Below are 13,568 nucleotides of genomic sequence, written 5' to 3'. Positions count from 1 at the left end.
CACCAGTCACACTACCTAATTTCCCGTTGGCTGGAACTGTATATTAATGAATTTCATCTCCATAAAACATACGATAAAGGATGAAAAGCTAGTGTCTGCCTGCAAGTAATTTTTTCAACAATGTTCCTGCTTCATTTAAAGTTGCAATAACAGTAAAATTAAATATTCCAAACCACTGTTTGAACTTAAGCATTAGACCAAAAAAGAAGAAAAATGCATCAGGATCAGTGAGTTATTTTGTCTAGGAGAGTGACTACCCAGTGACTTGGTCCTATGAGAAATCATAATCCCTAAGACTTTTTACTTAGGGCTTGTTACATATGTGTAAGGTGCTCTAAGGGCATAAATACCGCTACGGAGCTGTTGCAGGCTTTTATGAGAATACACTATCACCTATTTTGCAATGCCTTTTAAAAAGCCTTCAAATATGCAGGTCCATTCATTATCTTCACTTAAAATGAAATTGTCAGTGCCTTTGTCAAAGTGGGGGACTAACAGAAAAGTTACAGTCTATTTGTAAACAGGCAAAAGCGGAGTGTGTTCCCACTAGAAAATTTTGTGGAGGTTTCAATGCCTCTCCCTGGACTTTCCCACCTTTGTAAGAATGTATCACAGCACTGTGCATGAAGGGCCCAAGCACATCAGGTTATGACAGTGATACTAGCGAAGAACATGGCATTGCTTTTTCCTCGATTATCTGATTTCAGGTAAAGCCAGTTCTGGTCTTTCAGTGGGCTGCTAAATGAAATGAAATAAGCGCATCTGTAAAGTGCACAAAAAGGTGGGAATTCACAAGTGAAAAAGTGGAAGGCTAATTTAATTCCATAAGCACAGCAAATTTACTTGTAGGTATCTGTGGCATGTGAAGTACACATCAGATGTGAATTTTTAAAACAAGCAAAATCCCAAGTTGCCTTTTTTACCCTTTATACAGACTTCAGTGCCTTAACTATTGCATAAACTTGGCACTGGGGTAATAGTTCAGACACCATGCCAAACATGACTCTCACAGCGTTTCAAAACCATTTACTGTTTGCTGAACACATACATTTCAAATCCACATCGCTGCAGCTAAAAAAATCTTAGTACCCTAAATGCCAGTAGGCAAATGTGAGGAAAAGCGGGGTTTGCACTGTGAGTGATTTAGTGTTTGTAGTGAAGGGTAAAGGCAGTCCAGCTAGGTCAAAACTTTCACATTATTTAGTGTGTTCTGTATGTGTAACTGTGCATTGTATACTCCATAAAGTACAGATCTTGATGCCAAAGTACTGTAGAGGCAGAATTCAAAGAATGGATGTAAGCACAATAGACCATTAGCAAACCTACCATTGTGTTGTGCTGAGAAGTGGGAGTCCTATGGCCACAGTTCTCTTGCGTCAGCAGAGAAACTGGCTGAAATTCCTCAGAGTGAGGCTTGTTGGGAAAACTCACATGCAAAGGAAGGTGAAAGGCTGGGAGCCCGTCACTCTCCTCTTCTCCCACTTTCTGTCTGCTTGTCACCATGGCTACCTCTCCATCTGCTTCCCCATACGGAGAGGCTGGTCGCTTGGAAGACATCCTGGAAGGAACAAAAGAGGAGAAAATAATGAAACCTCCAAATAAATCCTTAATGCCGTCATTGTGTGGTTAGGGGCCATTGTAACAGAAATGCCTTTTTTGTGCTGGCAGAGAGCAGGAAACCATCCAAATACCACTGCAAAGCATACACAATTGGGAACAATGGCCAAGCAGGTAGCAACAGAACAGTGGCTTGTTTGTTGTGAGAATAATACACTAATATAGCACTCTCTTGTATTCTGGCTTCTTAAACATGAAAATTCACCTAAAAAGACTGTATAATGAAATGCAATTCCTTTAAAAAAATACCCATCTGGTTTTGCATTTGCAAGAGACTCCTGATACAAGCTATTGTCAACTTAGCTTTTTAAGGAATAAAAATCTGCATGTATTTAACCATAACTGATTAAATAAAAAAAAAAAAGAAAAAAAAAGGAAAAAAGAGAAGAGAATGAAGAGAAGAGAAGAGAAGAGAAGAGAAGAGAAGAGAAGAGAAGAGAAGAGAAGAGAAGAGAAGAGAAGAGAAGAGAAGAGAAGAGAAGAAGAGAAAAAGAGAGAGAAAGAGCGAGAGAAAGAAAGAAAAGCAAGGAAAGCAAGAAAAGCAAGAAAAGCAAGAAAGCAAGAAAGCAAGAAAGCAAGAAAGCAAGAAAGAAAGAAAGAAAGAAAGAAAGAAAGAAAGAAAAAGAAAGAAAGAGGGAAAGAAAAGGAAAGGAAAAGAAAAGAAAAGAAAAGGAAAGGAAAAGAGAAGGAAAGAAAAGAGAAGGAAAGAAAAGAAAAGGAAAAGAAGAGAAGGGAAGGGAAGGGAAGGAAAGAAAAGAAAAGGAAAAGAAGAGAAGGGAAGGGAAGGGAAGGGAAGGGAAGGGAAGGGAAGGGAAGGGAAGGGAAGGGAAGGGAAGGGAAGGGAAGGGAAGGGAAGGGAAGGGAAGGGGAAGGGAAAAGGGAAAAGGGAAGGGAAAAGGGAAGGGAAAAGGGAAGGGAAAAGGGAAGGGAAAAGGGAAAGGGAAAAGGGAAAGGGGAAGGGGAAGGGGAAGGGGAAGGGGAAGGGAAAGGGAAAGGGAAAGGGAAAGGGAAAGGGAAAGGGAAAGGGAAAGGGAAAGGGAAAGGGAAAGGGAAAGGGAAAGGGAAAGGGAAAGGGAAAGGAAAGGAAAGGAAAGGAAAGGAAAGGAAAGGAAAGGAAAGGAAAGGAAAGGAAAGGAAAGGAAAGGAAAGAAAGGAAAGGAAAGGAAGAAGAGAGAAGAGAAGAGAAGAAAGAGAGAGAAAGAGAAGAGAAGAGAAGAGAAGAGAAGGAAGGAAGAGAGAGAGAGAGAGAGAGAGGAGAGGAGAGGAGAGGAGAGGAGAGGAGAGGAGAGGAGAGGAGAGGGAGAGGAGAGGAGAGGAGAGGAGAGGAGAGGAGAGGAGAGGAGAGGAGAGGAGAGGGGAGGGGAGGGGAGGGGAGGGGAGGGAGGGGAGGGGAGGAGAGGGGAGGGGAGGGGAGGGGAGGGGAGGGGAGAGGGGAGAGGAGAGGAGAGGAGAGGAGAGGAGAGGAGAGGAGAGGAGAGGAGAGGAGAGGAGAGGAGAGGAGGAGGAGAGGAGAGGAGGAGGAGAGGAGGAGGAGAGGAGGAGGAGAGGAGAGGAGAGGAGAGGAGAGGAGAGGAGAGGAGAGAAGAAAATGGAATACAATAAAATAACTTGCTATCAAGCCAAAACTCATCTTTATAAAACTTCACCCATGTGAACAATAGAGTACTATAGTCATGTTGCAAGAATCTTTTCAGGTTTGCAGATCTGGGATAGTTAAGCAATTAAAAATTTACCCATTAATAATCTAATCTTTGGACAACACAAATTCAGGGTTGTAGTAAGTAAATGAGGATTTGTTATCAAAGCACCCTATACTTCCTACATACAGTCAGATCAGAAAAAGACACATATGAATGTAATATACATTTATGATAGATAATAGATGATATATGTATTCTCTATATAAAAAAAGGATACACACAGCAGGCACTGTAAAAATCATGCAAAAAAACTGACTTAAAAGTTCAGGCCCACATTCTGAAATTTCTGAGACTTTATGGTAACACTGTTCTGATAGCACATGTGTATATTGAATTTTTTGAAAGACTGAAAAGAATCCTTAGTTCATTGGAAAATGCACTTTTCATCCAAATCCAGCAGTGCTGAGGATTTTATAGTACAATCTGAACCCAGAACACTTCCAGCTTCGTCTTCAAAATAGAGGGGTCCAGAGAAGTATTAAAATGCAGACGACTTGTGGGATTAATTACACCAACATTGTTCATGAAAATCAGGGTATGTGCATGGATGGCATAATGGGTCACTGTGCTAAGCAGGGGCATCTGTAATAGTGGATTGAGAAATAAGAAATCTTGTAGGCATAGTCAAAAAGAAGAGTAAGTAAAAAGGAGAAATATTTTACAGAAAATATTAAGTTCTGATCAGAAAACTGAAGACTATTGTATGTAAAAAGTTGAAAAGACAGGCTAAAGTAATACTGCTCCTCCTCAAAAATCTAGTATTTATGATTCTAATTACCCTATTTTGATTTTCCACTTCACAGTTAAAGGACTGCATTTCAAAAGCCCAGCAGCCTCTTGAACCATGTGTGGGGTTGCTGTGAGGTGGAGCATGTCCATACGATTTGGCATATTGAGCACGAAATGGTTCTTAGCAGCAGTCAACTGGGTCTGAAAACAAACAGTGACTTTAAACAGCCCTTTGTTAGGACTTATTTTGCTTCTAATGATCTCATTTTGAGCTTTGCTTCCTAAGCCAAGTTAGGTTACATTTAAAAAAAAAAAACAAAACAACAAAAATAGATAAATAAAAAAACCAACAAAAAACAACCTACACCACCAAAACAAAAACCCAAGAACAACAAAAAGTCAGGTAAAAAAATCCACACCAGAACCTACACTCAGCTGCACATTGCCTGTTCTGAAAACTACCTATTGCCTGTACATAGAGAAGCAATCTGTATTTTCTATTAATGTTTGACTTAGTCCAACAGACTAACACTTCATACATCCTACCTGAATTCTGTCTTCTAGGCTTTCCCACCTACGTGTCTGCAGCGAAGCATATGTATAAAGACAGAGATCACCACATAGACTCTTACTGGCAGTTTTCTACTAGCCCACTGAATTCAGCGTTTTGCAGCTATGTTTGACGTGACAGATCCCAAGCTTTTCTTCTGCAGAAACCATGCAACTCCCTCCTGAAGTTAACGTGAATTATTCATATTCTGAATTGCACCCCACCAAGATATACATTTGCTATCGATTCTGAGCGTGACATTTTTGTTACTCATTTCAGCGCTGCCTTAATATAAACTTGGGTTTTTACAAAATCTTGCTTTCTGAAAATCAGTGCTAAGCAGTTGTCTCTATTTTGGCAAACAAAAAGAGAGGGACACAAAATCATTAGCTGATTATTCCACAGTAATGTTCTATACTTTAGGACATTTATATTCAATAAGACAAATGAAAATATTGTAAACTGTCTATGAAAGTCTCCATGACAATTCACTTTGACAATAAAATATAGAGGATGCCTTGGTTTGTATTGATTATTTGGGTTTATATATATATATATATATATATATATACACACCCAAATTGTATCAAAAAACTCCTAATGCTGTTAACCCAGAATAACCCAAATCCTGTCACGTAGTTTCACAAGAAGAGTTTGACTAGCACGTTGAAATAAAGCTCTTCTGCTAACTTTCTTAGTGAATATGTGATTTCCTCTATTGTGCTTAGATAGCATGCTATAGATCATCATTGCCTTCTGCTTGTCACTGCTCCCAACAGGGATGATACCATTTTCTGCAGGGAATTTATAAAAAGAAGCAAGGAAGGCAATACAGGTGACCACCTCCATGTACTAGTAATAGCAGAGACTATTATGTTTTTGATCTAAAATGAAAACCTATAGGTTGGATGGTAGACTAATCTACAGCGATAGTAGAGAAGAAGAAACATTTTCCTTCTTCATGCGGCTTTTGAAAGATCCAGTTTAAATTACAAGCCTTGCGCCCACTAGAATGCTAGAAGGCTAATAAATTGCTAAAATGGCTAAGGCAGCAAAGTTGAGGATCTATGTTAGTCTTTCAAGCGACTACAACACTCAAAAAAAACAGATGCACAACCCAAGTAAGGATTATAGAGCTCAAATGATGACCACAGTTTGTTTTCAGGTACCTCTGTCCATAGCCAGTGCGCATTAGGCATAATCTGGCCTTTCAGAAATCTCATCATCCCCTTTAATATCAAATACAAACATTAGAGTTTCACAGAAATTACCTCTCCTTATGAACATGTTGGAATTTTCCACCAGAAAATGGAAGATTTCACTAAATAAACAAATCCATATCTTCTTTTGAGAATGTATTCCAGAAGGACAGTAACTTACAAAATCTATAGCAGCAAAGGATCAAATCTCTTACAAGTTCATGAGCAGAAAACCACAATACAAGATAAATTCATTCACAGAAAGTCTTTTATTATTTCTACAACTTCAATGATCCCTTTTCTGAATTTGAAATGGTCTTTTTTCATTCACCTTCATCTTCCTATTGAGCTAACAGTAGATCTTACCAGATTCTGCATCTGAGATGCAAGTAGAGTTCCTGTTATAAACAATAAGAAAAGAGAAACAGCTAAAATTCTGAATAATAATGTTGCCTGAAATGGAGCCCTTTCAAACAGGTCTAGGTCTAAAGAAGGACTGGAATTATCCCATCTTAACAAAGGACTGCAAACATCCTTGATCTACCCTCAATGATAATGTGACAGTTTACAACCTACACAGCTTCAAGATCTTTTCCTCAAATTAGTTTAAACTCAGAAGGGTTTTCAATTACAACCCCTCTGAAAGACGGTTTACAATGAGAAAGGAACAATCACTTTCCCCAAAAATCAACTTATGGATAAGATTAAAGAGACTCAAAAAAACCCCAAGATACATCTCTCAGAAAAGTAGCAATATGCTGGACCAGATTCTGAATCTAAAAAGGTACCTCTGCAGACTAAATCTTCTGCAACTTAAGCCTGCAAGAAGAGTTAGGGTTTTTTTTAACTGCCATTAACCATCTTTACTGATTATAAATAGCTAAGTAGTAATTTCTTAGACAACCTAAACCTACAGAGTTCAGACACAGTGGGACATAAGCAGTACTCAACCTACTGTAGAGACACACTGAAGTTTTGAAGGGTATCCCCATGATTAATTTTTATCAGTGGTTAGGCTGGAACATAAGATGAATTCAAATACAACCCTGTTTCTTAAAAAGGGACTCTTTTTTTCCTGTTTTTATAAAGGCTTCTTAATATGCAGAAATTGCCGTAAAAAACATGCTTTTTGTTACTTTTTCATTAAATAAATGCTTTTCCTGGTAGCAAGAACGATTTTTCTTTTTCCCCAGGGAAGTGGAATCTTTCTCTGACTCACTCTCAGTCCACAGATATTTGATGCGATTCATCTTACAACAGCTTCTCCACGTATTTCTTTAATCGCATTCAGTTTACAACAGACTCTTTGTAGGCTTAAACTGATACCCTGTGTCTACTGATCTCAGTGTTTTTGGACTGACTTCATCATGGCTGGATTTTCCTACTGGAGGGAGTTAGAGCTACACTTTGTCCACATGAATTGTTTCCTCGTGCCATCACAAGTATTGGCTCCATCCAAATAATTTCAGGGGACCAAATAACCTTTTTTCCTTTTTTTCCCTTCAGTTCAGTGTCTCACAGAAGTGACGATCTTTCCACAGCTCTCTTCTTAAATTACTATTAACAGAATCTCATTTAAGTGATCCCACTACAGCTTCATTTGTTGATTTGGTTAATTTCATATAAGATTGTAAACCCAAAATAAATCTAAAATGGTATCCAGTATTCAAGGAGATAGTGCCCTCTAGCATACAACCAGCATCCATTCCGACATGATCGCTCACGCCACAAAATTTCACAAATTTTATGTCATAAAACTCTAATCTTGTTACGTTAAGCGAAATACCTCAGAAACATTTCAGATACCCACAAAAGCTTTTGGAGAAATGGCTTATCCATGTCTTCAAAAGTGACAAACACAGATGTGTCAGGAGAAAAAGATATGAGGCCATAAATCTTAACTTGTTGGGAGTTAATTAAGGGATTCATCAATCACTACAGAGCTCACCCTATACATACACAGGCAATCCCATCAGCTGCCACAACCCACTGCAATCTACAGGTTAAAAACTCCCAAAGTCCCTCTGTTCTGACTATTTATAAATGACTTCATATAATCTAGCATTAAGACCTGTAATTATAAAGCAGCATTAAAACAGGCCTGCATAGTTATGGATAATTATAGTTGGTACACTTTTTAAAGAAATATAAAGCTTTTCCATTCAAACACAGGCTTTGCCTTTTTGACAGCTCCAAGTCCACAGGATGTAGAGAGATGATTTAAATTGTATGTCAAAATTGTGACTGTGCAAGACTTTTTTTTCCTTTATCAAGAGAGGCATTGTTGTTTTCTCACCATAACTAGGCATGACAGTGCCTGACTGGAGTCGTATAGCCAGTTTCTGAATCGGCATGAAAACGTTCACCTCTTGAGTTTCTCTGGCAGCTATAAACTAAATCTTTCTCATGGGTAGAGTTTAAATCACTTGGCCCCATACATCGGAGACTTGCACAGAGCTGCATTCCGAAGAGATGCTCAAGGACAAGAAGAGCTGATGTGATCCTCCAGCAGCAGTGTGCAGGGTCATTCCAGCTACCAGCAGCATCAGGAATTTACTCACTAACATGGCCTGATTCCAAACCAAATGCTATACACTAAACTAGTCCCAGGAACTTCCACAGGATTGAATCCAACTATCTTCGTGATCTGCAGGGATATTTCCCTCTAATTAAAGTACATGTCAGAAGTCTGCAGACTCTGCTTTTCCACAGGAAATACTTATGATTACAGGCAGCACCAATACTACATATATCTAATGTGAAAGCGTATATACATGCATTTAGATGTACAAACACAAGCTTATCCAAAATGTCAGCAATACATTTGCCTCATCTGATCACATTTAGTACTAACTTTCATATTCCCAGGTTTATTGATGCTATTATCTCTCTACAGACAGTCCAAGCAAAAGGTGCTAGCTAATACTAATAACTGTCTCCATTTCATTTTGGCCCCAAATTCATTCATTATTTATGTACACTGAATAACTAGTACCTTTAGAAAAAACCAAAACAGCTCTGTTCACTGTGACAGGATTACTTGTGTAATAAGGTATTACTCAACATGAGTAAGGGTGGCAGACTCCCACACTCTGTCCCACTGGGAACTGCAAGCCTGACTTGTTTCTACACATACCACTAAAAACAGACTTCACTTGGCAATATCTTTGAGTCATTTACAGCCTGGTTTGGAATTCTTTACTGAAGTAATTTTACAATTAAAATAAAATAAAAGAAGCAAACATCTCTAATCTGCTAATCAATAAAAAATGTGCACGAAACATGCTCTCATCTGTTACTCGCACTGAGATGGGATAATCTGCTAACCATTACTTTCTAAGACCATATCAATCAGCCATCTTTTAAAATGTGCATATGTCACAAGGAAGTTGTGTTATTTGTAAAGGGGTTTGGTGAACAAGTCGTAAGTTTGTTAACACAAACCAAGATCATTATGGCATAACCTGTGTAAAATTCCTGTGCAGCTTTCTATTATTACAGCTGCTGCAAGTAATCATAGGGTTAAGGCCACTCAATAATTTCCATTTTAGCCAGCTCACTTCCTCCCTTTGCTTTCCAGATTTTCTTCCCTGTATGTGGTACCTTCAACCAGTTTAGAAGATTCTGACAAAAAATGGGCAGGAAGTAGTATGTTATCCCCTACCTATTTTAAAGTTTGTATTTTTATGTATAGTAAAGTATCAGCAGCTTGGCTGATAAACCTGATTTCCACAGATTGTGGAAACTGTTTTTTGAGAAAAGGTACCATTCAAAATTCCAGTGGCCATTTCACTAAGTGGACATTTCAACAAGTTTTGAAACCCTTTAATAGGGAAGTTGTTGGAGATGTCTTTCAATAAAATGTTAACTAAAGCCTTGCAAATTTTTTCTTCTTTTACCAGAAAAAAAACCCCAAACTTTCTGTAAACTCTATCCTCTTGACCAAAAATATATCATCTACATTTTTTCCTGCATTTGCAAGGAATTTATGCATGAAAAACCACTGTAAAATCAAGTCTAGTAGAAATAGTTGTGAAAAAAAGTTTGTGTTGACTGTATGTAACCTGCATTATGCAAAGATTTTCATTAACCTTACGAAGCAGGTAACTGGAAAAGATTCTTTGTGCGCAACTAAGTTATTTAGCCTGAAACAAACCAATGTTCAACTGAATCATAATCTGTGAAATGATCAAGATAGTATATTCTGTTACTGCAAAAAATATTACTTAATTCTTTTGTAGATCTCATGCAGGACTTTGCATCATTGTATCCGTTTTGTACAGGAACTAGTATGTGTTAAGCAGGAACTTTTAGTGATTTACCCAGAGGCATACACTCAAAATAAGCTTTAGCATGAGAACTTGTATCCTGTTTTTGTTTGGTACCTGTCAACTTCATAAGCATTTTGTTTTTCACTAGTCTGTATGTCAACTAAAAAAAAAAAACCCAAAATCTAATAGTATATTTATAAACCAGCAACTACAGGATCAGATTTTAGTTCTGCTGAAAGTGTGCTTCTAAAAGATCAAACTTCAAAACCTGGATTTTCTGAGAACTTCTCAAAGCCAGAACAGACACGTACTGAAAATGTGGTTACGGTACAGGCAACATGTAACCGTAATGGTGTAGTGTCAAAGACGATGAGCATCTACCAGCACAAACTCTGAAACAGCAGGATGCAGGCATTGTTGATGTTTCAAGCAAACTGAGCCTGATCACTGGCTTCTTTCATGCAAAAGACTCTGCTTGGATGATTCTGAATTAAATCCACAAGCTCATTTATTTTCCAGTGCATCCTCAAATTAACTCTGGCTTCCTTCGCCTCTACCCCCCCAACCTTTCGGAAATCTACCTCCCCCCACTCTTCAGCTCCTCATCTATCTTGCTCTTTTACTTTTTATTATTATTTTACATTTGTCCTCCCATTTCAACAGAAATACCAGAGTTTTGCTTTTATTTCCATGCAAAGTTTAAGGAACTGCTCACTGCTGAAAGTACTATTGCAATCACTGTGACACTAGGTAATCATCACCCTTCTGCCTGTTGAACTACAAAGAGGAATCTCATCAAATAATTAGAGATTTCAGGCCTTGAAATTTCACTGTACAAACTAATACTTGAAAATGACAGAAAATAAGTCAGGCAGTCACCAGACGCTGAGTGGGAGAGCTGTGCTGCATGCTACAAGGAATCCATACATCACTCACAGACGTGCATACCTAATTTCCATTGACATTGAGTGAAATGAAGGCAAGGAGTTGAAAAAGCTTTAAAATTATGACAATTATGAATGACTGACTTATTACAAAGAAATCTAAGGAAGTACAAGCTCATTCTAGAAAAGTTAGTTAATATTGAAACTTTGCAATTTAGGGAGCTTATTCTTGGTCACTCGTAGTCCTTCTCTAATCAAGCTGACATAAAATTTTCTTCAAGCATTATTAAATGATGAATTACTTTCAGTAGAATCAACATTAATAATAAGAATTCTCTCCCTAAAGATGCCCAGAGTTCAGCACAAGAAGCCATTCTTTTGATTGAGATCTCAGTAAAATGACACAGCTTCTCCCACTGTTCCATCATGCCGCCGCTCAGTAATGAGAGTGCCAAAGAAACAGCTATCGAGCTTGATGTCCCCTCTCCTTTCCCCCTCTTTTTCTTTAGTTACATTTCAAACTCAACAAATGGATTAATTTATTTCTGTGTATAATTACAAGCAAACTAGAAACACGGAAATAATTAAAAAAAAACCTCTAAGTTTTTTCCCCACTTCATTCTTAATTTCCCTACTGGTAATTTCAGAATAATAAGTTTATATTGCATGTACATTTGCTTCTAATAAAAGTACATATAATTGCACTTACGAAATAATTTCCAATATACCCACTGATGTTTACGTATCTGAACTTACAGTATCATTCTACCCTTATATAAACTCTTACTCCGATCATTATTCACCTGCACATCTGCATCATGTCTATTACTTCATAAAAAATGCAAATAAACCCAGGAACACACAAGCACACATGTTCATACCTCTACTACATGTTTTCTGGTAAAACTGATCATGCTAGTGAAGTATACATGCATATCCATTCATAGCTTGAACTTGCGTCACTGAAATATTGGGCCTTCAAAAAACCTTAGTGGGACCAGTATTGGAGCCTCAGAGAACCTATGTGTGCCTTTGAGAATTACAGGCATAGTGAAACATTTTTGTGTCTGTGTGCACACGTGTGTATGAAAAACTGTACTCAGGCAGAGCAATGTCTCTAATGGATGTAAACATTTTCTTTCCAATGGGTTAATTCCAGCTGCTTAGAATTTTTATTATTTTGTCTGTTCATATGCGTGTGTGCGCTCCTCCCTTTTCAGAGGGTTTATACACAACAGGTGCATTCTTGGCCCAGGAACCTGGTATTCTGGAGAGTCCGAAAAAAAATGAATGAAACTGATCTTGAAGATAAAGTGACAGGGAATAAATGCATTATTGCCTTTTATATGTATTTGAAAAAAGCCAAACCCCAAACCAAACAACACAAAACCACAAAAAATTTAGAACATTTATAACGTCTAAGCAATTTGAGGTAGAATTTTCAAAGCTGAAAAGAGATTGTTCCAAAGCCCAGATGTTGCCTTTCAAAAACCAGTGAAAATTGCTGCCTCTGAAAATTACTTTGAAAAAGAGTAAAACAAAAATTGTTTCAATAAAAATAATTTTAGTCAGATGTTCTGATATTCCAAAAGAGAAGATGAACTGGTTTTCAAGTATTCAGGCAGTTTTGTACTCCTATCTCCTACTTCAGGTCACCTGCAGAGTCATGCCATCCCTGTTCCAGCAGATAACTGCATGAGGGATAAACCAGAAAAAGTTTATGGTATGATGTGATGGCTCCTGCTTAACTCACTGTGCGTATTGTACTGTGAAGCCTTCTTCAATCGTCTTGTGAAAGGTTGACAGTTGTTATACTGTTTTCCTACTTTTTATTCATAAAACCACAAGAATTACAAATCTACATTAACAAGTGTGTGGTGTAATCACCCATCATAGCACATGTCTGTTCACTCACCGTAGTACTGTATAAGCCACTTCCACTCTGTAATCTGATTCGTGAACATGCATGTTCAGTCTAAAGCGCTGCTGAACACTTCTCAAAGCTGTTGCTTGCCCATATTAACATACTTCCTCACCACTGTAACGGCACATGTAGGTAAGTGGATTAACTTCAGTTCTTCACTGTCTAAAAGCTGGCATTTTGCTTTATCTGATTCAAAAAAATGCCTGTCAATTTTTAAAGACAAGAACAATCATAAACAGCCAATAACTTATGCAGCTTAACAGACACTAGCCCTAGACATGGCTGAAGCTGTTAGCTAAGAAAAACGTAGCTATTAGTCATATAACACACGTGTACGCTTGCACAAACATGTATTGCTATACAAAATAAAAAAAATAATCCACAAATATGAAAATGAGAGACCATTCTAAACAGACAACATACCTTTAGGACCATAAGGATTGTCAGATTTTACTTTAGAAAGGCTGCAGTGGCAGGCACTGAAACACAGTCACAAAAAGATGTCCACTTCAAAAATCTTCAGGAGTTGTAAGGTGGGACAGAAAGGAGGAGAAAAAACCTTAAAATGGCATCTTTCCCTCCAGCAAAATTCATAGGATATCTGCCATGCACCCTTCCACAGGTACTTTGTCTACCTTCATGTCTGTTGTTCAACAGCGATTCCCATCCGGCTCCACAAAGACCCAGCTGTATA

The 13,568-nt window shown here is 38.0% G+C and overlaps 1 protein-coding gene across 21 annotated transcripts in view; it reads right to left on the bottom strand.

Moving 5' to 3' along the window:
* SOX5 (SRY-box transcription factor 5) overlaps positions 1-13,568 on the bottom strand; it is a 639,441-nt gene that overhangs the window by 252,922 nt on the left and 372,951 nt on the right. For 18 of the 21 annotated variants that reach the window (XM_061353703.1, XM_061353706.1, XM_061353704.1 and 15 more), the window contains one exon: positions 1,327-1,558. In XM_061353703.1, coding sequence (XP_061209687.1) covers positions 1,327-1,557 — 231 coding nt within the window. In that variant the 5' untranslated portion in view covers position 1,558. The remainder of the gene's footprint in view (positions 1-1,326; positions 1,559-13,568) is intronic. The other 3 variants (XM_061353712.1, XM_061353713.1, XM_061353714.1) reach the window with 1 other exon arrangement.

The sequence above is a fragment of the Neopsephotus bourkii genome, unplaced genomic scaffold, assembly GCF_033783945.1.
Source record: "Neopsephotus bourkii isolate Nb327-2 ecotype Australia unplaced genomic scaffold, CSIRO-AGI_Nbou_v1 NB_690, whole genome shotgun sequence".
Taxonomy (NCBI): Eukaryota; Metazoa; Chordata; class Aves; order Psittaciformes; family Psittacidae; genus Neopsephotus; species Neopsephotus bourkii.
This window is presented reverse-complemented; position numbering and strand designations above follow the sequence as displayed.